Below are 24,496 nucleotides of genomic sequence, written 5' to 3' on the forward strand. Positions count from 1 at the left end.
GTTTTTGTGCCTGACACACTTGTATTGACATCACACCTTCCAGACATCCTTCGTCAAGGTCAACCTCAACCTCAAGCTTATCTACTCCACAGTCCACAGGTTGATCATCGTAGACACAATCACATGATCACATGTCAAGGTCATTTGACACTTCATTGCCTCCTTCCTTATTCCGTACTTCCAGTCTGAACCAAAACGGAGAGCGGTTTTTAGCAAGTGCGATAAGACTCGCATGATCGTGATCTTTATGTGTCGACTTCCGAGGCTTCCGGGACTGGTGGAAGAGGAAAAGTGAAGTGGCGGTGATGATGCGGTGTATAGTATGCTTGATCCAACAGAAGCAATCAACATTTTGAATGGTTCACGGCAGGTAGTCAAGGCACTGGTATGTAGCTCAGAGTGAGAATCGAACAAACACTCGGTATCTCGGAGATAGTACCACGATCAATGTCAGAATGTTGCAAAGTGCCGTGATAAACGCCGAGTGTCGACCGAGTCAAGACAACCCGACGATGGAGATGGAGATGGAGTAGTTCCGACTTCCGTGGAGTAAAATGTTAAGAGCGACACTACCTACCACTTACAAAAAGCTTGTATGGTGGATTGATGAGCGGTAGGTATCCTCTCCAAGATGGAGTTTTAAGCGTTTATGGCAACTCTCCAGTGTTTCTCGGACGTCCACGTCTATACGTTGACTATCGGGTCTTTCGCCCGACAGTAAGCGCTTCGTCTTCAGCCAAAGGTGTTGACGTTCTTTCTTGATTCGTCAAAGGCGAGGTTTGCCATGGAGGTCGACCATCTCCATCGTATTGTTTCCAGAGCAGCGTGCTGACCATACCTGGTAATGTTGTTCTTGTCGACGTCAATGACCACGTAGCTGCGCCACACGGCTGTCACGGATTAGAGACTCTCGACATCTGACGATGTCTTGGTGACCGTATAGTCAATAGTCCGAGACCGAAACATAAAAGCATCCCATGATGTATACAGGTCCACCACGTCGAGTCCCCGGGTTCCATACCTTGGACCACCATGGCAAGGACCGACGGGATGCGGTTGTAAGTGGAACTGTCAGGAGTTGACAGGTTGACAGCTACTCCACAAGGGACCATCGAGGATGCCTCAATCCTTTCCATCGTCTTAAGCTGATATGGTGGATTGTGCGTCATTCCATGTTCCGGTTGTATATGGCAAGTCTCTGAGAGAATGTAGCTTTCGTGATGTCTGGTCGTCTTGATCGGGATCCAACGAGAATAACAATCATCACAAAGATCCTCGCGTGTCTGTCTTGTCTTTGATGTTAGTTTGTGTGCACTTTGAGAAATGTCCATGTCCAAAAGGATAGCGGAAGAATTCAAAGTGGCTGGTGGTTTTTGTTGAAGTGGATGACCTCAGGATACATGTGGCGGGTATGCCGAGACTTCCGCGGACGGCCGTCGCCGATGTGTTGAATTGTATGTCGCGGTAAAACAACACCCAAAAGGTCGTATGGTTGAGAATGCGAAGTCTATCCCTTTTCGTTCGTATAAGATAAGGTGCGGTCCGAAGCGAGGCTGTGATGTGCCTACAGGTACAAAAGTTCCCAATATATGAGTGGCTGATAAGATTTGATAAGGGAGCGCCGGGATCGGAACTGGTGCACGGCGCAGACAAACAGGCTGGGCAAGGGGCCAAAAAAAGCAAACGACTTCCATGAGAGTTTCAAGAATACGAATCAGAGTGAAAATGAGTTGCTCAAGAGGCAACAGGTGGCTGATTTCCAAGCGATGATGCTGATGGAATTCCGTGATTTTTGACGCACGGCTTACCTGCATGGAACAAAATAAAGTTGATTCCAAGAGGCTTCGACTGGCTTAACTCTGATAGGCAAGTCGATGACACTGCGTTATCAGATTGCACCAAAAAAGTTTATTTGGAATCTCTCTGGGCACTGGCAAGATTTGGAATATCGAGATCTTGTTCCCTGAATGAACTGAGGCTATGACTCTGAAGTGAGGGTATCCCCAGTGTTCTAAGACGAACATCAAAGATCAGCAAGCAACTCGCTTGTCCCAACTGGAACTGGTCTCCAGCAAGACCATCCACATTTCCAACCCCCGGGAAAAGTGACTGTCAGAAAGAAAGAGAGTGACTCAAACTGCAGAGCTTACCGCCTCGAGACACGCAGGCAAGGCATGGAGAAACTCCCGTTCGCGATCCGTCGATAGCTCAGCCGGGCCATCCGTAAGCTGTGACAATGTGAATGTACGTACCCCCCGCCGTACCCAGTCACTGTCACTGCCAGTACGCGCAACCAAAGCGCACCAGTGACAGGCTGACAGATGAGATGCGATTCACGGATTGCCCACGTGTTGTGAAAAGTTGTTGACCAGCTAACCGGATCAGTCCTGGTCCTGGTATCCAATGGTCTGGACAGCTCTGATGTTGAATTGCTTTGCTTTCGCTTGTGGTCTTGGAAGCATTCCGTGGCGGCGGCTGCGAAACCAGGGGACTGGTTGTTGTGACTTGTGTGTCGCGGGCCCGCGGGCAACGTCGAAGTCAAAAACACCGACGACGGACTTGACCGCCTCGCGAAAGCCAATGGAACCTTGATGGCCCAAGCTTCCTCTTGTTGAGCAAGCTGGGCCGCCCTTTGTCGAAGCTTGTCCAGAGTGTCGCACTTTCCCCAAAAAATTCTCCACTGTCTCAGGAACAGGCAGCCCGCCAAGCTCGGCAGGCAACTGGCAGGCAAGTGCGAATCTCACTTCTGGATCGTTGAGATCTTGTGACTTCTTGAAAGTACAGACCCCCCTGTCGTGGCTGTATGGGGAAAGGGTGGGTTCGGGATGCTTGGCTTAACGCAGGCCGACGCCAGCGACACCGCGAACTCCACGAACCCCATTACCAGACTCCATTACCAGCTCCATACCAAACTCCATCTCTCCGGCCTCGAAACCTGGGGTTAATGGTCATTGTGCGTGTTAGTCACTGCTAAATATCCGCTTTACATTTACCCGGACGCCCGGACGGGGGACGATCTGGGAATCGCATCAGAGGGCAGTCCGTCAAGCGGCAACAAGCTTGTGAAACTCGGAGCAGAGGAGAAATGGAAGCCCGTGGGAGCACAAAGCTGCACTCATGGGCTGTTTCGCTCTCGACAATATTCGGGATTCACTCTCGCGGCTACGTCGTCATCGGCTCATACACCGGAATACTGTACGACTAGCCGGGAAGTACCGACTCTTTGTTAGTGAACCTTTGAACCTTTTGACGAACCCCCCTAGCTTTGACCGTTCGGTGCAGTGCATACAACCCGAGATGCTGAACCTGCAAACAATTACCTACCTTACCTTATCTCCACTGCATCAAGATGAGCGCTTGGCCGGTAAATCGCAAAGGCTAAACCACCAATACGGATGATCATTGCCATCATAAACAATGTAACCTTGGCAACTTCCAACGTCTCCAAGCTGGAGATGGTGCCAATCAAACACTATCAGAACCATGTCCCCAGGCCTCCGACCATCACCAACACCAAAAAGAGGGGTCCGTACTCCAGACTCTGGGGACTTTGGGGCTTGGGACAGTCTATCACCACAAGCGACACCCAATTGCAAGAGAGTGGCATTGGAGTTGTATGGGGATGCAAGAGGGATGTGCCGGTTTGTTGTCGAACGGCAGTCGTCTCCAACAGCAACAGCGCACGAGTCAATCTGTGAACTCTCCACGGCACTCCATGCAGATCGAGTTGAATGGCTCCAAGCTCCCCCTGTCCCCTCCTTTCTTGGGGTTTCTTGTACCCCCCTTGCAAGTCCTCAGATTGGCCTTGGGCCGCCCAGATCTCTCGAGCGAGGGTCCGGAGGTCCGTTCCCGGCCTCGACTTTTATATCGACCGCTTCTCCCCCAGCTTCGGTCCCCAACATCCTCAACATCTCGTCAGCTCCCCTTGTACTACTCTGGATTCAAATACCAGCCATCTCTTTCCTCAAACCTCATTTTCTGTCTCTGTCACCTATATCTTTCTCACACTTTCAAACCTCAAACCTCTTTGACATCAACTAGCCATTCAGTGCAGCACTCAGCACAGCTATCCGAATCAGGAAATTCTCATTATACCTACACATCAAAACCACACACCCAACACATCAAATAACCACATCAACAACAATCATCATGTCGAGAATTGCCGTTCCCATCACAAAATTCACCAGGTCCTTGAGCACATCTCCTGCTGTTGCCAAGCCTAGCCATATCCTCAATGCCACCAGCAACGCCAGCAGGAAAAGAAAGCTGGGTGAGGAGTCCGGCGCTGAGACTCTCGATGTGAGTTCCCTTCCCCCTTTGTTTCTCCCCTCAATTCATTGCTTCTCTCCCAGCTCTGCCCCTCCTCCATTACATAACACTGCCACATCTCTGGACAAAACACCGAGACGTGCATAATCTCCAATTGCCGTCTCCCCTCACCATGGACGGCACCTATCAAACATTCGGATCACTCTCCCCCTATCATCTTCCCGTCCTTGCAGCATAAGCACCCAATTTGGGAAATGCTCTCACCAACTTCCCGTTCACTCCCGTCCACACACCACTACCAAAAAGACACAGATATGAATAACAATGATACTAACAAATCCCACCAGGCCCGCACCCCCCGTAAGGTTCCTCTGATGCAGGGTTTCCGCACCTCGGCCCCTACCAACGCCTCCATCGGCCACTCCTTCTCCAACAACGGCATCGACGCCATCGTTCTCCCCAACCTCCACGCCACTGCCCCACCTTCTTCTTCTCCTTTCCAGCCCACCTACTTCGACACCATCCGCGTCCCCCTGCTCCCAGACAACAAGACCCCTCCTCCTCCTACCGTCCAGCGCATGCCGCTCTTCGATGAGCTAAAACCCGAGCAGCGCGGCGAGATTCCCTCCGACGGTGATGCCGACCTGATGGCCAGCAAGCCCACCGTCGCCGTCGTCGCCAACCACCCCGGCCAGGTGCTCCCCGCCTCGCTCAGCCAGGAGGTTGTCGATATGGACAACTGGACTGGTGCCGATTGGGTCAGCTTGGGCTTCGTCCGCGACATTGCCCGTGACGAGGCTCAGGCGCAGGACGAGGCGGCTGGTGGCCAGGGCATGATCAAGAGCTTGTGGCAGGGTATGGTGGAGGATGTGTTTGGTCCTGCCAAAGGTGGTCCCTCCAAAGCTTAATGCTCTCTCTCTCTCTTTTGACAAGGGACGATTTCATTGAGTTTTTTATGTGATCACACTGGATAAGCGAGCGGTATTGGATTTCATTCCTTATCATGGGTCATGGGTTTTGTCGCATATGAGTACCTCTATGTACAAGATTGGGATTTTCTTGTTGGGTTTTGGAGCAGGTGTTTTGGATACTACTCTTTCATTGTCTGTCTTTTTTCATCGTTACGACATGAGGAAGACCTCAACAGTATTGTTTTATGAATAGTTATTACCTACCGGTACCTACGGGTGAATCACTCGTGGGCTCGCTGACTCGATTATGAGAAATTGAGAAAGGCTTGAGCCTCGAAATTCATCAGATTAACAACCAGTTACTCTGTCCCCGTGTTTGTGAACTGGTATCGAAATTCTTCAGCATCTCCCATTGTGCACAGTCAGGTTCATTTCCCACTCATTAACATCACCTTGATGTCATGTCGTCCATACTCTGTCGTGGTACTCACTGATTTTGGTATTCTCACGAGCACGATATTGTGACTTGCGGATCGCCTCATCCTCACCAACACCACCCATCCATTCCGCTGTTTCCGTCAAAGCTAATCCAAATGAGGTCTAGATTCCGTTCACCCCGGGCCGACCGATTGCGACCGACACAGAAACCCAAAACTCCAAATCGCGAAAATTACAAGCAACTGCAAATGCCGGGAGCAACAGGATGCATGACATCAACCTCCTGTCCCCCAGGCCCTCTCCAAGCCTCCCACCTTTCCGCCGTCTCCACTCTCCACATTATCCCCGGGGTACGGGATCACATGCTTGCTGCTCACATGATCAAGTCACATGCTTACCCCAGAAGCACCAAGAGGACCAGACCAGACCAGGCCCCAAAGTACACTACCGGTCTACCAGACAACGCTAACGTCAACCTTACTTAAACTTTCCGAACGTCAAGTCCCGCCGGGACGGGAATTTTGTGGGATGACTTTAGGTTGTCGGCTAGGCACGGACGGGGTTTGCGAAGTGCCGACTCCGATGGGGGCAAGATGTACTTGTCCGGGCTTGGTAGAAACACCGTCTAGAGTCTACCAGCCCGAATGGGAAACGGGAAATGGCAATGTTGATTGATTGATGGTTGGTAATGACGCTTCATTGGTATGATTATTGTGATTCACTGACTTTGCACGCTTGGCGCCTTTGTCAGATAGCACAGCTTCAGTATGTCACTTTGAGACTGGATTTGAGATTCTACAGAGGAGGAGGATTGTCATTCTGGCTCAATCCCTGGTGAGTGAGTTGGATCATGACGTCTGTTAATGGCACTGTACACGATTTTGGACAAGAGAGTTAGGTACGTTCTAGAACTGTCGCTGACTGTTGATCAGGCCAAGATTCAAAGGTTCTTCTTGAGTCCGATGGGATCTGAGGGGAACACCCCTTTCAGATGCTGGATGACTTCCTACAACATCTGAAAGTCCTGCTTCTGAAGGATTTTGCGAAGAGTATTGATCTAATTTGCTTCGAAACCACTGACATTAGATTGCGCGTATAGACATAGTTGTTAATTACTAGGTATCATATCCGTCAAGCAGACGAGATGAATTAACTTTTCCCCCATGGCCTGGTCCCCAGATTGTGTCGCACGCAACTTCAGATTGATCAAAGCATTAACACCATGGCCCTAAAACTGTCCCATCACGAACTTTTTTTAAGTGAGTATTCCCATCACACATCCTCGATCGAGGTGTAGAACAGGTGCAAGTCCGGGATGATTGCCTTCCGGTAGTCCTAAACCAAGCATGTTAGCATCTATCACAACTTAAATGTTTGGAGTGACCACTCGCAACTTACCTTCTCAAGATCCTTCATCATCTGATAAGTCAAGTTCGTCAACTCCGTCACTTCTTCCTCCGCCTTCTCGATCTCCTCCTGAATAGCCTTCTCATACTTGGCCAACACATCCTGTTCATCGAGCTTCTCAGACTTCGCTTCGTTTCCATTTGGCCCAAGCAGATCTTCACCCTCCCCATTCTCCCCTGTCATAACACCCTCAAACTCTCTCCCAGCTACCTTCCCCTTTCCCTTATCACCTCCCTCTACGTTCTTCCCTTTCTTCCCCTTCTCCATCCCCATCCCCTCAACCTCTCCCCAAACCTCCTCCCAAACCCTCTCAAACCCCTCTTCACTCTCCACCCACTCCCTCCACAGCCCCTCCATCTCCCTCTCCGCTTCCGCCAGCTTCTTCTCAACCCCCTTCACCAAGTCTCCAACTGCATGCTTCTCGATTTTCATCACGCCATCGCTTCCGCGCTGGTCGGAGCGGATAGCGAAATTGGATAGCGGCAGCGAGAGCTTACGGGCACGCTTCTCGGCGTGTTGGAGGAACTCCTCGTCGGAGGCGACGATGTCGTCGTCGAACTTTTGGATGAGGAGGGTATGTGCTTGGTCGAGGGAGGTGAGGGCGTGTGTGTGCAGGTTTGTAGCGGCTGTTAGGTAGTGGGCTGTTTGGTGGGAGGTGGGTTCCTGTTAGTCATTTTGTTTTTGGGTTGCTGATGAGGTTAGGAGTGGCTGGGAACGTATGTACCTTTGAGTTCGTTGAGCATCTCTTCTGTTTCGGCGGAGAGGGTTTCCTCTTGGACTTTAGCAGCAGGAGAGTCTCGTTTTCTCTTGCGGGCTTGAACAGTAGAGGTAGGCTGGCGTTTGAGAGGAAGGGTAGGAACATGGGCAGCGTCTTGTTCCTCTTGTTGCTGTTGTTGTTTTTGTCTTCGCTGCTGTTTCGAAGGCTGGGTTTCTTCTCCAAAGGCCGCTTGGATCTTCTTGAAGAAGGGGGCAATGGTGGTTTGCGGCCGGGAATGAAGCTCGATCTTTGCAGGCTCGGGAGTCGGCTCCTTCTTTTTCTTCGGGCGAGCAAAGAGACGCTCCTTGAAGGACTGGGCTGGCTTTGGCTGAGGAGCAGAAGGGCGCGTTGATGAAGCATCGTTGTTCATAACTCTGTTGGCCAGCCTGGGAGAAGTGCGCTGCTGCCGCTTCGTGCCATTGGGCAAAGGCTCTTTTGGTCGGCACTTTTGGGGCGGTGGCCCCATGGTAATTATGTTTGGAGTGGTTTTGGAGCGCAGCATGGTTGACATGGTGTTGAGGGTCTCGGATGTGTGCTGACCCGCGGACGGAAATTGCAGAAAGTATGAGGCCGGCAACACCACCCAGACATCCGAAAACACAAAAAACATGAAATGCAAGGAGTGGTGATTTTATGAATACCGGATTCCTTAAAGTTGGAAAACGTTTTGTGCGCACAGATATCTCAAAATTGCCCAGCGTCCGCGGAAGGAAGTCGCGAAGGAGAGCACTTGCCATCTCGGTATTTCCACACCCGCTCAGCTTGCATGCCTAGTTTGCATCAACAATTTTCTGGACCAAGTGTTAGCACCGCATACGCAAGTTCACTGGGAACTGAATCAATCATTACCACGGAGAATCCAAATACGAGTCGGTCAGTTAGTTGATGTGTGTCGATGATTGGAACCTGCGTCATGAGAGTCTGCCTTTTTGAAAATATGGGATGGGTAGAATCAATTGCCCCTAGAGGTAGCGAGCATCGTTCCTTCCTGCTTTCCTCAGAAGTTCACAGACAATCATACTGGCCTCGAGTTTCGTTTCCATGTGTTTTTGCCATGTATATAAACACTAAATACAATTTGGTATATACAATCCGTCATCTATCCGTCCATGTACATTTTCTGTCCGTCCGGTCCGTTCCTTTTTGGTAAAACCTGTACCTTCTTTTTCCTGTACCATGTGTCTCTCTCTGTGTATGTGCATGAAACGCTTGTCAAAAACTCTCAACTCTTTAACAACTCGCTTCAAACTCGCTTCGGGATATCATCCTCCTCTTTAACTTCTTTTCACTTTCTCTTCCTTCTCTTTTTCCTCATCTCCAAGACCGTCAGTCTCGGTCGTCACCCAAAAGGCAACTTAGTTACCCTTAGCCAACAAGTTCAGCGCGCTACCGGCCAAAATGAAACCAGCCTGATCCTTGGAAACAGCATGCTTAGTCGGGATCTCCACCACCTTGCCGGTATCCTTCTTAGTAACCCTCAGGGAAACCTCGCCCTGGCCACCGTTCTTGAGCATCTCGTACAGACCGACAGTAGCCACCTCATCGCCGGCGTCAATCAGATCGTAATCGTTCTCGTTGGCGAACGTGAGAGGGACAACACCCTGCTTCTTGAGGTTGGTCTCGTGGATTCTGGCAAACGACTTGGTGACGATGATGCGGGCACCGAGATAACGGGGCTGAAGAGCGGCGTGCTCGCGCGCGGAGCCCTCGCCGTAGTTGTGCTCGGCGACCACGAGCCACGGCTGGCCGCGCTGCTTCCAGTGCTTGGCCAGCTCGGGGATGGTGTGCTTGGAGCCGTCGAGGTCGTAGGCGACGTTGACCTCACCGGTGGCGGCGTTGACGGCCGTGTTGAGCGTGTTTTCCGAGATGTTGGGCAGATGGCCCTTGTACTTGAGCCAGGGACCGGCGGCGGAGATGGTATCGGTGGTGCATTTGCCGGTGACCTTGACGAGCACGCGGAGGCCGGACAGATCCGAGTCGGGGAAGGGCTCGAAGGGCTCAAGGAGGGCGAGACGCTCAGAGGAGGGCGAAATGGCAACGTCCACGTTCGGGTTGGGGTTTCCGGACTGGACTTGGAAGACCTCGCGGCCGGCTTCAAAGGGGGTTTCGGGACCCTCGAGACCCTTGGGCGCAGGGAACTTGAATTCCTTGCCATCGGGGGTGGTCAGGCTGTCGGTGATGGGGTTGAAGGTGGTGGAACCAGCGTAGGCCATGGCGGTGACGATCTCGGGCGAGGCGAGGAAGTTCATGGTCTCGAGGTTGCCGTCGTTGCGACCGCGGAAGTTTCTGTTGTAGGAAGTGAGAATCGCGTTGGGAGTGCCCTTGGGGATGTCATCCTGACGCTTCCACTGGCCAATGCAGGGACCGCAGGCGTTAGAGAGGACGATACCACCAGCCTCCTCGAAGGTCTGAAGGGTGTTGTCTCTTTCAAGGGTGGCACGAATGCCCTCGGAACCGGGGGTGATGTAGAAGTCGGCAGCGGGCTTGATACCAGCCTGCTCGGCGGCCTTGACAATGCTCTCGCAACGGGTCATATCCTCGTAGGAGCTGTTAGTGCAGCTACCAATGAGACCAGCAGAAAGCTTCTCGGGCCACTTCTGCTCCTGAACAGTCTTCTTGAACTCGGAAAGAGGGATAGAAAGATCGGGAGTGAAGGGACCGTTGATATGGGGCTCGAGTTTGGAAAGGTCGATCTCGATCAACTCGTCGTACTGGGCGCCCTCGTCGGCCTTGAACTTGAAGAAAGAATCCTGGCCGGAGCCCCTGCTAAAGTTCTCAAAGTTCTTGGCGTCCTTGTCGGCCTGCTCGCGGTTGGTGGCCTTGAGGTAGCGGCTGGAAGCCTCGGTGAAGGGGAAGATGGAGGTGGTGGCGCCAATCTCGGCACTGTAGAAAGAAATGTCAGTCAATGCATTTCTGTACGACAGAATAAAAGCTTCGGGGAACTTACCCCATGTTGCAGGCCGTGGCCATACCAGGCAGGCTGAGTGTCTCAACACCAGGGCCAAAGTACTCGACAATGTAGCCAGTACCACCACGGACGGTAAGCTTGCCGGTAAGGTAAAGAATGACATCCTTGGCGCTGACCCAATCGTTGAGCTTGCCAGTCAGGCGAACACCGAGGATCTTGGGGGCCTTGAGCTCCCAAGGTGCACCAACGAGAGCCTCAACAGCATCAGCACCGCCGACACCGATAGTGATGGTAGTCAAACCACCAGCGTTGGGAGAGTGGCTGTCGGTTCCGAGCATCATGAGACCGGGGACGGCGTAGTTCTCGAGAACGGTCTGGTGAATAATACCAGCACCGGGAGGCCAGAAGTCGATACCATACTTCTTGCCAGCCGACTCGAGGAAGTCGAAAACCTCGTTGTTGGTGGCAATACCGGCCTTCAAGTCCTCATCGGCACCCTTGGATCCAACAATCAAGTGGTCGCAGTGAATACTGGCAGGGATAACAGGCGAGGGGAGATTACAAGTCATGAACTGCAGGAGAGCCATCTGGGCCGAGGCATCTTGCATGTTCACACGGTCGGGCTTGAGCTTGAGGTTGGCCTTGCCGCGGACATCACGGCCGCTGTTGGTGTTGGAGAGGAGCGACTCTTCGACATTGTCGAGGTGGGAGTAGAGGATCTTCTCGGCCAGGGTCAGGCGCTGCGAACCCAGCACGCGGCGGACCTCGGAGTACTTGTTGTAGAGGGTCTCATATCTGGGAGGGAGAACGCCGTTGCTGTTGTTGGAGGAGGTGGAAGAAAATGAGCGGACGGAAGCGCATGCGACGCGCGGGAGCTGCTTGGCTTGGATTGCCCGCTACGAGAAAGGACAAGGTGTTAGCGCTGGTTAGTCACCAAACGGCTCTTTATTTTGTAGTGCAATCAGATTGGGGAAGTAGAAAAGGCATACCTTGAGGGCAACGCCTGAGCGACTGGCGAGATCAATTGACCTCATGATGTACGATCTGGGCTGACAGACTGTACAGGAGGAGGAGGACTTGGTTGTTTGGAAAAGGCAGCGGAAGAAAAGAGAAAGACAATCGGAATCCCGAAGGAAAAAGTTGTTGGTTACACCATCCCGTCTTCACCTTGGTCCGAATTACGGAGTCATTGCGAGTGCCGCCCGCCACCCAAGCGGTAAATCCGGGGATGCGGTACACTACAGGTACGCTAGTTGCCTCCTCGGCCAATGAAATTCCGCATTATATTCTAAACAAATGCAAGTCTTCTTATTTCTCCTTAAGCCCAAGTATGAGTTGTCCTGTCAGTTGGGAAATCTCAAGCTAGAGTGACTCAAACAACAACTTGATGTCTTGAAGTCGAAGTTGTATCCATCCCACTGCCGTCAGAATGACTAACACCGGGGCAGCGCTGTCGCTGTCTTCTGGGATTCCCAGGTCCCCAAAAGTCCCGGATCGCAGGTAAACCCCTGGCAATACCCTTGACCGATGTCAACTTGGATCCGCCAAGCCGGGGACGTTGCAGTGGACCACATCTCGCCATTTCAGACCAATCATAACCCGTGTGTTCCTAATCGATCCTCACTGTCCGCGACTTCGGCCGAGCTTTCATCTTGAGTTGTCCTTATATCCGACGGAATTGTACTTTTGTAAATAGCAACACTTATGCTACTACCAGTAGGTGTTTATGAAAGCGACCTGGCCGGAATTTTTGAGAATTCATGCCGATTTGTGATATTGGACTTCTACCAAACATTACTTGCATACCCATGAAACGCCATTGCCATAAGCCGATTCTACTAAACAACCCGCCATTCGCTTTCAAAAAGAATACCCCGAAAAAGAAAAAAAACATATAATGATCCCCCTAGCATGACACTGCACCTTGCAGCTTCGTCGCCCTTGCATAAACAGTACATCATACCTGTAAAGACGCAGATCTTCAAAGCCCTCCGCAGTCGCCCTACACTACAGCGGTGTCGTAAATTGTCGTCGTCTCCTCAGCTTCATCCAAAAGTTCCCACTAGCGAGCTTCGGAGTAATCGTTCAGAGCGACGCATACGATACCACGATGATGGCCGTTATACTGCCTGATGACAAGCTGCGTGTGTAACTCCCACAGCCGCGCGTAATGATCGCTGCAGGCAGTTACCAGGTAGGCACTATCGGCGCTGAAGGCACAATCCCATACCCAACGCTGATGCTCTTTAAGAGTGGCCTCGAGGGGGAACGGCTGCGGTTCCGAATCGGCCGTGGCAGGTTCCATCTCCTTGACTTCCCATATCCTGGCCGTATGGTCGGCGCTGCATGTTGCGAGCTTCTTGACATCGGGCGATAGTAGGATGCGTGTGATGCTTTCCTTGTGTGCGGAAAAGTGGGTGAGGGGGATCAGCTGGGTGCGGTCATACGCCTGGATGAGTTGCCAGACAAATACGTTGCCCTAGGAGAAAGAAAGGGGGTGTCAGTCTCGGGGAGATACAACAGGAGGTTTCTCCGTGCAGGGAAAACCTACAGCAGTGTTGGCCGCACAAAGGAGTGTACCGTCACTGGCAACAGTGACACTTGTCACTGAAACATCCTCCTCGGGGATTAGCTGGTGCGAGCAAGTGTTCTCGGCCAGATCCCACAGTCTGATGCTTCCGGCGCGGTCGCAGCTAATGATCTCTCCCTGATTAGGGTGGATGACAACGTCGTTCGCCGGGGAGCCGTGGTTGTAGCTGCGCTGGATAGTTCCGGTGCGGGTTTCCCAGATCTTGACTGTGCCGTCCTCCGAGCTTGTAACCATCCACTTGCCCTCGCAATGGAAGGCCACACCGGTCACATTGCCGGTGTGGCCCTGGAAGGTCATGAGGGCCTGGGGGTTTGTGGAACGAATATCGAATAGTTTGACATCGCGGTGGCCGGCGGCGGCGAGGTATCGCTTGTCAGGGGATATACAAAGACGGTTCACTTGAGACTCGGGGTGTTGGATGGTGCGCGAACAGATTCCTGAGAGCGCCTCCCAGAACCTGATGGTGTGGTCGTAACCAGCTGTAAAGAGCAAAGTGAATGAAGAGTCAGCAGCTGTTCCTATTTGACAGAGGGAAAGACTGGATCAAGGGGTTGGGGCATTACTGCATCGGCAAGGTAGACCGGGACAAGACAAGCCATACCTGTGCAAAGGATAACCGACATGATGGCGACTGGACTGGACTGCGACGGGAATACAGAGGCTATGATTCCATAGTCCACAGATACTTTGACTCCGGTGCTCGGGCAGTCGGTTGCAGGAAGCGACAGGAACGCGTCAGTAGGGACGGAAAATATGAGACTCGGATCAAAGTAGAACTAGATGTCTCGAAAATGGAACTGAAGTGGAAATCGATGTGAACGACAAGCGGCCCTGGTGATCGCGGGACAGCACTGGACTGCCTCGATTGATAGCAATTGATAGCGCTGCATGGACAAGGCAGGGCGGCAGGGGCAGGCAAGAGACGGATGAAGTGGAGTGTACTTAAGGTTGCCCCACAGTTGGGGAGGGACAAACGGTGGGGCTCAAGTTGAGCATGAATTACAGTGGATACCCTAGTAAATGCAACTAATCCGGGCTCTAAAGGGAACTGTCAGAAATTAAAGTTTACAGAGGTGCTGATGCAACCTGTCATATGTAATTTAGCGGGTTGGTTACGGTGGTAACGGCACAGATTTTTTTATATAAGATTTACAAAGTATAAAATTCTACACAATTAGCTAATACTATGCTTTGTAACTGCTTTATACTATCTTGTAGTATAGAAGGCTGATTGAATTATTCCTTCTATAGAATCAGTTCACTCAGCCTCTATAGAATATGCTAGAATATAAAGATTTTGCCACTATATTTGAACATTTTCTAACTTGTTCAGCATTCCTTCTAGACTAATTTGCCATTATGGATTACATCAGAAGCTTATAGATTCAGTTTGTTTCTTTTATAGTCTAGTGTGTTACGAGGCACCAGCTCACGTAGTTTCGTATCGCGTAGTTGGGTACAAATGAATAAATAACTAAAGCTAAAGAAGAAAAGAGGGAGAGATTAAGAGCTGGGCTCTAGAGTGCATCCTCACATGAGAGGAGCCCAGATTCTGCCAGTCTCTACCGCCTTTCTTATCTAATCTCATAATGTATAAAAGTTGCGAGATCTATATTGTCACATAGTGCTTCTACAAGCACTTTTATTAACTTATAGAAGCTTCTACATTCTGGAAGCTTCTAGATACTTAATGTTCGTGTATATAAAGATATCTTCTCTTCTTTAGTTAGTTACTCCTTAAGCAAGTAAGTACAATCCAAGCAATACAATACAGTCTACTCCTATAGTCCAGAGTTCACTATAATTGTTTTTTTCATAGTGCAGAGTCCACTGTGCTCTTCTGTCTTGGAAGCAGAGTTCTCTCTAAGACCTCTTTTACAATATCCTTCTATTGTCTTTGCTACTACGCTGCTTTCTTTAGTACTGCTGTTGTACTTCCTACCACTTCCGCTCCGCTCTACTACAAGTGCATAATTTACTGTAGCATCTCTATACTGGTGCTATTATTATAAGCCAGTTAGGCCATTGCAGCAAACAATATTGTAAGGGTTCTACGAGGTATACACACAGGTAGGCCTTGGTGAAAGTGATAATATTCGACAAAGAGGAAAAGGGAAGTCTGTGCCAGTATGGCATGGAGCTTACAGCTAAATACACAAGAGAGGTGCGTATATCGAAGGTGCTAGAAACGCCAAGGTCGAAAATGTGGTTCGTGCGGCATACCCCAGGAGTGCACCCAGTCAGAGGGCAGGCCTGGCTTTCATAGAGTTCAAGCCAGGCAAACACCCCTAGGCGCCAGCCCCATGACAAATATCAATTGACTCTTGCACGTGCTTATATTCTACAAGAACTTCTAAAAAACTTGCATTTACTAGACATCTTGCATTTACTAAGGTCTCACTTACATACAAACTAGCTAATCTCGGCCGCTAATATGCTTGCATTTAATAGGCAATTTTGTATGGACTTGCATTTACTGAGGGTTGCATTTACTAGGGTCTCTACTGTATGTCAGCAGTTGTTGTTGAATTGCCTGCCGGGACCGTCCACTAACACGTCCTCGACCAACCAGCAACAGCAATTCTGTTTTATCAACTTCAACGTTCTTTCATTCCATCTCAACCAACTCCAACAGCAAGACTTCAACATGGACTTTTTCTACTCATCTTCGCTATTCTCAAGGCTTGGATCCTCTCCATACCCATAATTCACCCCTACTTCTGTCTTCTTCTACTCATAAATCCAAAAATAGCACCATCCCCAATTCAGCACACAGTCCTCCTTCAAGGCCTCTGTTCCCTCGTCGTCCAGCAAATTCCCAGTGTCCACCTTGATGCCGCGAGACGCCATGTACACGAAACACCCGCTCGTTGCACTTGATGCCGTCATTATCCATATCCGTCTTGGACATGCTACTTCGACACCTCCAGCTTCTCATTGATTGGTGATGAGGTCTATGGCAAACCGCGAGTACCAGATGCGTTGTTTCCCTTGCCTTCCGCCTCCCGTCCCCCGCCTCCCAAGTTGGCCTGTGATAGAGTGTCCTGTACCACCGGTCGTCGATGTCCGTTCAGCAACCTATCAATATTCGCTCTCTGTTGGTCAACGTCTGCCGGGGCCTGCAACTTTAAGCGCGAGTGGGCCCTGCTTCTGTACTACCGACACCCTATAGTCCTACTTTGCTCCGTGGACAGTTCTCTTGTAAGTGAGTGGGTGGAATATCACTGATTGACCCCCGAGAGCACATGTGGAGACTGACCTATCTAGATCCCATTTTTCCCGCGCAAGTGAGTCCGGCCTGACGAACACACACAAGTCGCCAATCCTCAAACTCCATAAACGGCTGTTTGCGTCTCAGAACCCGTCTTTGCGGTGGACGTCCAACTGTTGGATCCTTTCTCGGCGCCCGAGTGTGGTACGGGTACCCGATTCCGCCAGAGCTTTCGGCTTCTCCCGGTTATCAGCATGGTCAACCAACTTCCACGGGGCACCATTCCCGCACTGGACTTTTATTTGCCCGATCGTCTCCTCTCAGCGACCTGCGTCATGTCGCCCGCCATCGCTGTGCTACTTGTCGGTTTCGTTCCATGTCCGAACTTGGGATGAATCCAAGCATCTCGAGAAGCACACATGCTCGGTTTCCGTTCCGAACTCAACCTTCGGACTTGCGGTGAGGCCACACCTCAGGTAGCACTCGGAACAGCTGACTGGACGCGTTTTGTCTCCCATACAAGGCGAACCGAGGATTCGGGTGCTGGGCAGCACAACTCTGGTCACTCAGTGAATGCCCGGTCTCACTGGAAGCACAGTTGGCCACCGGGTTGTACAACGAGCGGTTCTACACCCACGACTTTGTCCTTCATCGAGCTTCGTCTGAATCGCAAAACCTACGAACCTGTTAGCCTTGTAGCCTTGGGTCCTTGTGAGAACGACGGCCAAAACTGCATGTGGTTTACCCCTACCATCTCAGCGAGTTGGCCGTCCCTTTTCTGCAAAACTACCGGTGATGCAAGCAACCGATATCAAAGAACAGCGTCCTGGTATGCATGCATGGTACCGCTCCCTCGCGCGATCACCCAGCAAGGCCCGATGAACCATTTCGTATTCCCATGGAATAAACCAAGACACGGGAATGCGGCTGCTAGCAGAAGCGTTGACATGGGTGGTACTGAGCCATTCAGAACGACAGGTGGTAGTGTGTCTAAGGAGAACCTGATGACCCTCTCGGCTCCAACCGAGGGTTCAAATAGTATTCGGCTGATACGGAATATGCCTAACGAATGACTCCTTTTCTACTGCTCCTTCGTGGCTAGGCTGCAGGCTCGGGGCCGCAGCCTGACGCACGCAACGCGACGCAGCGTAATGCCAGATCAACTGATCTGAAGCCAACAAAGAAATCCTGTGCAGCATCCTGGACGCCTGCAGAAAAGAAAGGGGGGAAAGGGGAAAGAGGGAAAAGAAGACACGAGAACCAGAACCAGAACCCCAACCCTTCAACCCTTGCAAATGGAAAACAAAAAGAGGTATCAAAACATCCAAGACCCTGATCAAAGCACAAACCCCAAAACACCTTGCCAAACACAACATAACCTTGTACTCCCGCCCTTAGCCTAACGTCAGCACAGCTTTGTCTTGTTGTTTGTACATCCCGAGACCTTTAGCACCCTTCTCTCCCCATCACACTAGGCGGCGCGTCCGTGTCCATGAGATGTTGGTGCCCAGCCACCATGGTCACCGCATCGCCCACCACTACGACCACCGCGCCCGTCGTGGTATCCACCATTGCCTCCAGAACCACCAGGAGCGGCACCGCTGAAATGGTATGGCGATGGGGTCTGAGCGCCATGGTCGCAAGCTAACGAGATCATTCCATTGTGACAACTTCCACACCACCTTTAGATCGTCAGCATCAAGTCCAGAGTGTAGGAAGTTCAAGTGTTAACACTAACTGGCGCATACTGCCAGCGCAAGCATGGCAAGTGTCGAAATATACCCTCCGTCCGTTGACCAAAACGCATCCACAGCTTTCGGGCTGGTGGCTAGTCATGATGATGAACTTTGTTGATGTGCAAGATGGGGCTATTCTGTGCGGTATATGGCGAGTCGTTTAACCAATGGTAAAGAGGTTGGTAGTAAGATGAAATTATCTTGTCAGGCTGGAGACTAATGAGGCAGACAGAACACGGCGTCGGATGGGCGGAATTCTTATAGTTGTGAACCACGGCACGCACTCGGGGTCTTCAGATGCAAACGATTATGACTTACACAGAGACACCACCTCACCGCTAGACACCAACCTTTGCGCCATATCCTGACGTAGTATTGTCTACGCCGGTGTCTGGTATTCCTATCCCAGACCCGAAGCCGTTCCAGAGGGGTCTGCTGATCAACGTGGTTGACCGGTTATGATGCTGCCGCTCCGAGATGGAGGGTATGTTGGACCATCGGCGCCCTTTGGCCGGTACCATGGCACTCAAGCACATTGCGGTTGGGCCGAGGGCACACGAGAGACGGGCCAATGTTGCCAGCGCAGTAAGAGTGTTCAGGTTCGACCCTGTATCAGAAACTGCCCTAGCTCCTCTTCTGGAAGGCGTCTCCCGCCTTGTCTCGGTTGTGCTCATCCTGTTCTTTGCAGCAGAAACATGGGCTTTCCTCTCGGCATGCTTCAAAGTCGAGCGAAAGATTACCCCAAGCAAGATGTAATTCATCTCACCGAGTCCGCGATCCCGCACATTGCATTGGACGCTGCAGCTACCCGGCTCTGAGCGGTGCATCGAATGGCAACAAGAACTTTATTACAGCCCTGATTGGAAAAGTTCATAGTCTGGCTTACTTATGTCGGCATACTAATGTGGACTTGGGCTGGACAACAATAACATCGGATGCGTGCATACACTTCCTCCAGTAACACGCGGAAATGCGGACAGAGAGCGCCCAACAGACCGACTCCTGCTACCTTAACATCAGTTCAATTACCTACCCACCGTAGCTTTCACTATTGGGACCAATGTCGAGCTTGGAAAAGACTGCCAATGCTCTCCTCCATCGACCTATTCCATGTCAGTACAGTGAGAAGTCGATCGGGCTCAAACTGTCCACATGTGGCTTCTATACCAAGCCATGATACAACACTAGAGTCAAGACATTTGGATACTGTCTCATCAAGCACACGCACATCCCCTCTCGAAACAGGCCTGCCAGTAAGATGCGGCTCATACCGAAGGCAGCGGATAAGGTCACTTATGACTGGGATGGTGAGGCCGGATATTGCCCCAACTTCCCCAACCTTGTTCGTTCCCCGCTATTCCTTCAGGCAATATTCTACCCTTTCTCCCTTCTTCCTGCTTGACCATACCATTGAGGTCTCCAGAAACCCTCAAGAAAATCTGGGAACTTCCACAATAGTCCTTATCAGTCGAGCAGCCAGGAAGCGCGGGCTGTATCCCTTGAGCCATGTTCTCGGGGGATACATACTTGCGCCCTGTAAGGCCCTGTGTCCAGTTTATCGCTTTCCAGCCCCTATGGCCCCGTGTCCCGTAGGATCTACCTTTCGGCATTGCCTACCGTTCCGTCCCTTATATCTCCTAGCATGGGTATGCAGTGCTTCTCATCAACCATTCGAGAGGAGTGATGCACTCAATCAGCCCATACTCGACATCTCCCCGTCAACAACCTGGGGTTTCCGGGTTTTTGCGGCTGCCTCGCTCTTCAGCGATTGTTCAAGGTTGCAACTCTCACGATTTTCGATGCAGGTTTTAGCACACCGATCAATTTGTGACAAGTCAGGTGTCACTTAACTAGACATGTGTACGTTCACATAGAAGCTTCGTCATGTGTCGGTCACCTCACTCGTCAATAAGCTTTAAGAGCCAAGCTACTATCAACTCCCAGTCCATTGTCCTCACTACACCTGCATTATCTTACTTGGCCTTCGTGTGGGGTGTGTAATACTGACACCTAAATGTCTCACGCACACACCACGCCCAAGGGCTTCAGAAGACACCTTGCCCTTGCCCAAGAGCCGCTTGTTACACATCGTTCAGTCGCTACGCCCACTCCACCAGGCTCTTGAAACAAGCAAGCTGCCTGGCATGATGAGCGTCGTTGTTGGGTTTTTCGTCTATACATCTACCAGGCAGCTCTTGCTGGGGATCACGGGCTGGTATGGTCAGTGAGTTTTTACCAGGCGGTTGAATTGTTCTGGGCGCGTCACCATGGCATAACATCCTGTTTCGGTTGTTGCTCCGTATAATCACACCGATGGGGCGGGACAGGCTTATCGAAATTCGAGCATGGCGGCATGCTATAACGAGGATAAGCACATAATTCAGGGCGCTTAGCACTGGATGTGGGAGTGGAAACAAGGGCTGAAGTGAACCAAAGTTTCTCACCCGGATGCATACTCAGCACATTTCGACCTTGGCAGTCCCCATTCGCCATCCATCTTTCTACATTTTCGAAGGATTATCTTGGCAGCTTCCCTTCCCGCACGAGTTTCGGCTACCTGCCGACCAGAAGTAGGACTCGACATTCGGTTGGCGGCACAACTCACCGGTCAACCTTGTGAGTTCCCATGCTCTCATTCCCCGGCTTCGTGTGCAGTACCCCTACAGTGTCTGGATGTGACTTCGAAATACATTACGGGATAAAGACCGATTACCTACAGGGTCTGGACGCTGCCCTACATTGATTAAAATGGCGGTTTCGAGGGAAGGGCGGGAAGAAAAAAGGAAGGAGAAGCCGCAAATTCAAATGCCGTGGTATTCTGCCCTCTACAGTGTAGAAAGGAGAAAGGGGGGAACTACAGAAACGACTACAATGGGCATTGTTGACGACTTACGGCTACATTGAGTTTCTACTCTATCCTTGCCGTCACCACGCGCTGTCAGTGTTCCATGCTTGTCTCATTTTTCTCCCCATTCTTCAGCATTGATCCTCTTCTTCTCTTTGACGCTCAACACAGTCTCACTTGAAAAAGCAAAGAGACCACCTGCATCTCATACAGTGGGCATCTGCGAGATGCAAGCTCAGTAGTTACTATTCGCATGCATACAGCTAGCAGCTGGCTAACATGCGCAAGAGGGAAAGTCATGTCTGTTGACATGAAGCACTGTGTCCATAATCTTGACTCCCAAGACGCCGGCGGCACGAATCAAGGCCTCGGCCAGCGCCGGGTCATTTACCCAACCAACCAACCCATTAGCATTCCACTCGGTCGGATAACGGGATTGGGAACAAAAGGCACTAGCGCTCCAGCCAGAGGACTTAAGAGCCGTGGGCTTGAGTTGATAGTTTCAAGTGACGAGGCGACAATTGGATGGGATTGATGGAAAATGCATGATCTTTCCTGCGCTTTTTCTTCAGCTCTTCCAGTGTGCGGAGTAAGTCACTCCGAAGCACCGGGTGGATGGGCAATACCCCGAGTGGAGAGACAAATAATAGGACAGTGTCCTGAAGGATGAGTGCTGGGTCACAGGCAATTCGGATGGATGATCTTCATGACTGACAAGGCTCATCAAACCAGACAAGACGATCACAAGGCAACCGCGCTCGACCGGTCTGCTTTGCATCAGTTATTATCTTCCCTCTTCATCTTCCGGGTTTGAGTAACAGTAAGCAGGTAAGGCGACCTTTGGGCCCCAAATTACGTGGGGGGAACAAGAGATGGGTTGGAGCCAGACCTTTCATCTGCCTGAAGTCGGTGACCGGAACCGGACTGGCCGACTGGACTGGCTCGATTCGGTCGGATGATGCGGCGATTGCAGAGCAGAGGTGGTTCGGGTGTCATGCCATGAGGCTGATCATCTGGTATGACGTCGGGAACGGGGAGAGAAGCGGGTTGAAGCGCTGAAACCGCGGTTAATGCGGTTCTGTGATGGGTTGAGGTACGTCTGTCCGTTCGTACCCTCCAACCTACAAGTTGCCATGTTTTACTTTGACACTCGACTATTTCCCTCAATCCAGGGCTGGGTGGGTAGTACACCCGCGCAGATGTTGGTTGATGGGTAGGTAAGGGATGGATACACAAGATAGGAAAAGCATCGGTCTGTTGGTATTCTTTCCCACTTATGGAACCGGTCTTGACGGTCACGTCAACCCAGCCGCTTACCCGCCCATTCCCACAACCTATTCACTCCACCAACCGCAACTCATGTTGCGGAACGTGGGAGCAGAGCACATGGTCACAACATCGGGGCGGGCATTCCAGTCGCAAACTTTACTTCAACCTCATCCCGTCTTCGTCCCGCTCACATCCCGTGAGATCCTCCGGCGGATGCCCTATCCCATCCCATACCTTACTCCGGAAGGGAACCCCAAGATAGCTACCCAACTACACTACATACACATCCCTTACCATGACCTGTTCATTGGGCTGCCACCCACGGATCATCCGCTCGGCATTCTCCATCCGGGAAATCTGAAAAGTAACGTCACCAAGGGAACCCTTACCCGCCCGTCGCCAAGCATCTGATCAGATGAGAGATCGCGCTCGTCAACTCGCTATTACTCTCCTTAGTTATCCGACCACATCCTGACCAGATCCCGAGCAGGTCCAACCAGGGTCTGGAAAGGCGGGAAGGGTCCGAATAGGGTCACAAGCCGAACCACCTGTTCGCTTACTCCTTGCCTTCCCTGCCTGCCTTACCTTGACTTCTCCAATGGATGTCTTACCCCCGTAAGCACGACATCTGCATATGCGGGAACTAGAACACTAGGGAGCCAAGGAGCTGACGGAGGAACTAGGGAACCGCCTACGACGGATGTTGCCTTCCTTTCCGTCAGTTCCGTGATCCGTCTAGAGTAGCATCTCGGGGAGAGGCTCGTGGGTATGTAAGGTAGCCTTATCCGATAACGTGATGGGTATCTCCGTGGCCTGGGCCGCATGGGCGGCCTAGATGGGCGGTCGGTGTGGACATGTAGCCTGGCCTGGGCAGTGTGGTCTGGGCCTCGGCCTGATCTGGCTGGTGCTCTCGGGCTGTGTATCTAGGCCATCTACCTCTTTAGAGCGGTTACGTCCCATCTGAGCACGAGGAAGATCCGAGGAAAGGTTCCGTCTTTGGTCAGACGGCGCAAAATAAAACCCTACGTTGTGTATGTACTTCCTATATCCGAACCCACGGATGATTCCGACTGCTACATCCGGTTATAGAAGTGTCATATCCGCTCTAAGCTAGTACTTTGCTACGCAACGCGGAAGCCAGGGACGGCTAGGGAAGCAAAAACGGAGGAAGCGGCCTGCCCAAAAAGGCAACACTCACTCACTCATTGGGAATTTGAAAGCGAAAGATGAATATAATTGGGCGGATTACGAAAAAAGTTGACCGTCCTGACACTGCGGCTAGATCTTTTACACGGGTAACACCAAGATTGCACTCGGTCAGAAGACCATTCTTGATTGATTCCTAGTATATACAATTAGTCGCTAAGTCTGATGAGAGCGTGGCAAGGGAATCTCTCGCTCTTGTCTTGTTGGATCGCGGTTTAGTGATACACTACGACAAACTGATCACGATGGACCTCCTTCATATACCTGCCTTAACCTACCTTCTTCATCAACCTGCATCAGCCCACCTCTTCCCTTCCATCCTGGCATGTCATAACCATGGTGTTTGGCGCAGCCGCCAACACTTTTGTAGATGAGTCGATTGGCTGAGAAAGCTGCATGCCAGGATGGCGAAACAAGGCGACGGCGGCGTTGAGAGCGACAAACCAACCACAGCTCTAGGATCAGAAGCCGGCAGCTAGGGTGGGATCGCTTTAAGCCTGGGTGGGAGCCCGTGTCAGCACCCTCGCCCCCCTGGCATACTTGCATAGGGCTTAGCTCGAAGCGAGGCTAGAAGCCTTGATATCAAAACAAACGCTACCCGAAGTGAACCCTCTGGTTGCCTTTTTGGGATATCCTTCATTGCAGCATCAAAGCTGTATAACACATATCCAGGGTCCCCATATTGTAGGTTGCCGTGCTATTTCCATAATGTGTGCTAAGTATCTTGGCGTAGCAAAGGCTGACAGACAACTTTCTTCCCCTGCCTTCAACTCCCTCTCTTCCTATGAATATCCTCCTACTTCCTCTTCCTTCCTCTACCTCTGTCTAACTTCCTCACTTTTCCTTCCTCTAACTTGCTCTTCCTTTCTCTATCTTTCCTCGTCGACGACGACGAAAGGCGATGACGTGGATATTCTCCCCCTAGCTTTTCGACATCCTAGTTCTT

The 24,496-nt window shown here is 51.3% G+C and overlaps 4 protein-coding genes across 4 annotated transcripts; 1 reads left to right on the top strand and 3 right to left on the bottom strand.

Moving 5' to 3' along the window:
• The first annotated feature begins 3,911 nt into the window (after positions 1–3,911).
• Positions 3,912–5,525, top strand: SMAC4_05599 (uncharacterized protein). Its single transcript, XM_066090321.1, has 2 exons — positions 3,912–4,302; positions 4,620–5,525. The coding sequence occupies exons 1-2, from the start codon at positions 4,153–4,155 to the stop codon at positions 5,178–5,180; spliced, it is 711 nt and encodes a 236-aa protein (XP_065946003.1). The 5' UTR covers positions 3,912–4,152; the 3' UTR covers positions 5,181–5,525.
• Positions 5,526–6,556: 1,031 nt separating this feature from the next.
• Positions 6,557–8,287, bottom strand: SMAC4_05600 (uncharacterized protein; the record flags this gene model as incomplete). Its single annotated transcript, XM_003349269.2, has 3 exons — positions 6,557–6,956; positions 7,020–7,669; positions 7,753–8,287. 3 exons carry the CDS (start codon positions 8,285–8,287, stop codon positions 6,894–6,896), a joined length of 1,248 nt encoding a protein of 415 aa, XP_003349317.2. The 3' UTR covers positions 6,557–6,893.
• Positions 8,288–12,228: 3,941 nt separating this feature from the next.
• SMAC4_05602 (uncharacterized protein) lies at positions 12,229–14,180 on the bottom strand. The gene is made up of 3 exons (XM_003349271.2): positions 13,885–14,180; positions 13,245–13,762; positions 12,229–13,172 (listed from the first exon to the last, which is right to left on the bottom strand). Exons 1-3 carry the CDS (start codon positions 13,904–13,906, stop codon positions 12,756–12,758), a joined length of 957 nt encoding a protein of 318 aa, XP_003349319.1. The 5' UTR covers positions 13,907–14,180; the 3' UTR covers positions 12,229–12,755.
• A 3,785-nt stretch (positions 14,181–17,965) lies between these two features.
• SMAC4_13203 (uncharacterized protein) lies at positions 17,966–18,330 on the bottom strand (the record flags this gene model as incomplete). Its single annotated transcript, XM_066091313.1, has 2 exons — positions 17,966–18,176; positions 18,233–18,330. The coding sequence occupies 2 exons, from the start codon at positions 18,328–18,330 to the stop codon at positions 17,966–17,968; spliced, it is 309 nt and encodes a 102-aa protein (XP_065946004.1).
• Between the last annotated feature and the right edge of the window lie 6,166 nt (positions 18,331–24,496).

The sequence above is a fragment of the Sordaria macrospora genome, chromosome 2, assembly GCF_033870435.1.
Source record: "Sordaria macrospora chromosome 2, complete sequence".
NCBI classification, from domain to species: Eukaryota; Fungi; Ascomycota; class Sordariomycetes; order Sordariales; family Sordariaceae; genus Sordaria; species Sordaria macrospora.

What these genes read in the sequence shown, in the direction of transcription:
- SMAC4_05599 (XM_066090321.1), top strand. Translation starts at nt 4,153, where the DNA reads ATGTCGAGAATTGCCGTTCCCATCACAAAATTCACCAGGTCCTTGAGC. An exon ending in CCGGCGCTGAGACTCTCGAT is followed by an intron (nt 4,303 to 4,619) that starts GTGAGTTCCCTT and finishes AAATCCCACCAG; the next exon opens with GCCCGCACCCCCCGTAAGGT.
- SMAC4_05602 (XM_003349271.2), bottom strand. Translation starts at nt 13,906, where the DNA reads ATGTCGGTTATCCTTTGCACAG. An exon ending in GTCGGTTATCCTTTGCACAG is followed by an intron (nt 13,763 to 13,884) that starts GTATGGCTTGTC and finishes TGCTCTTTACAG; the next exon opens with CTGGTTACGACCACACCATC. An exon ending in TTTGTGCGGCCAACACTGCT is followed by an intron (nt 13,173 to 13,244) that starts GTAGGTTTTCCC and finishes TCTTTCTCCTAG; the next exon opens with GGCAACGTATTTGTCTGGCA.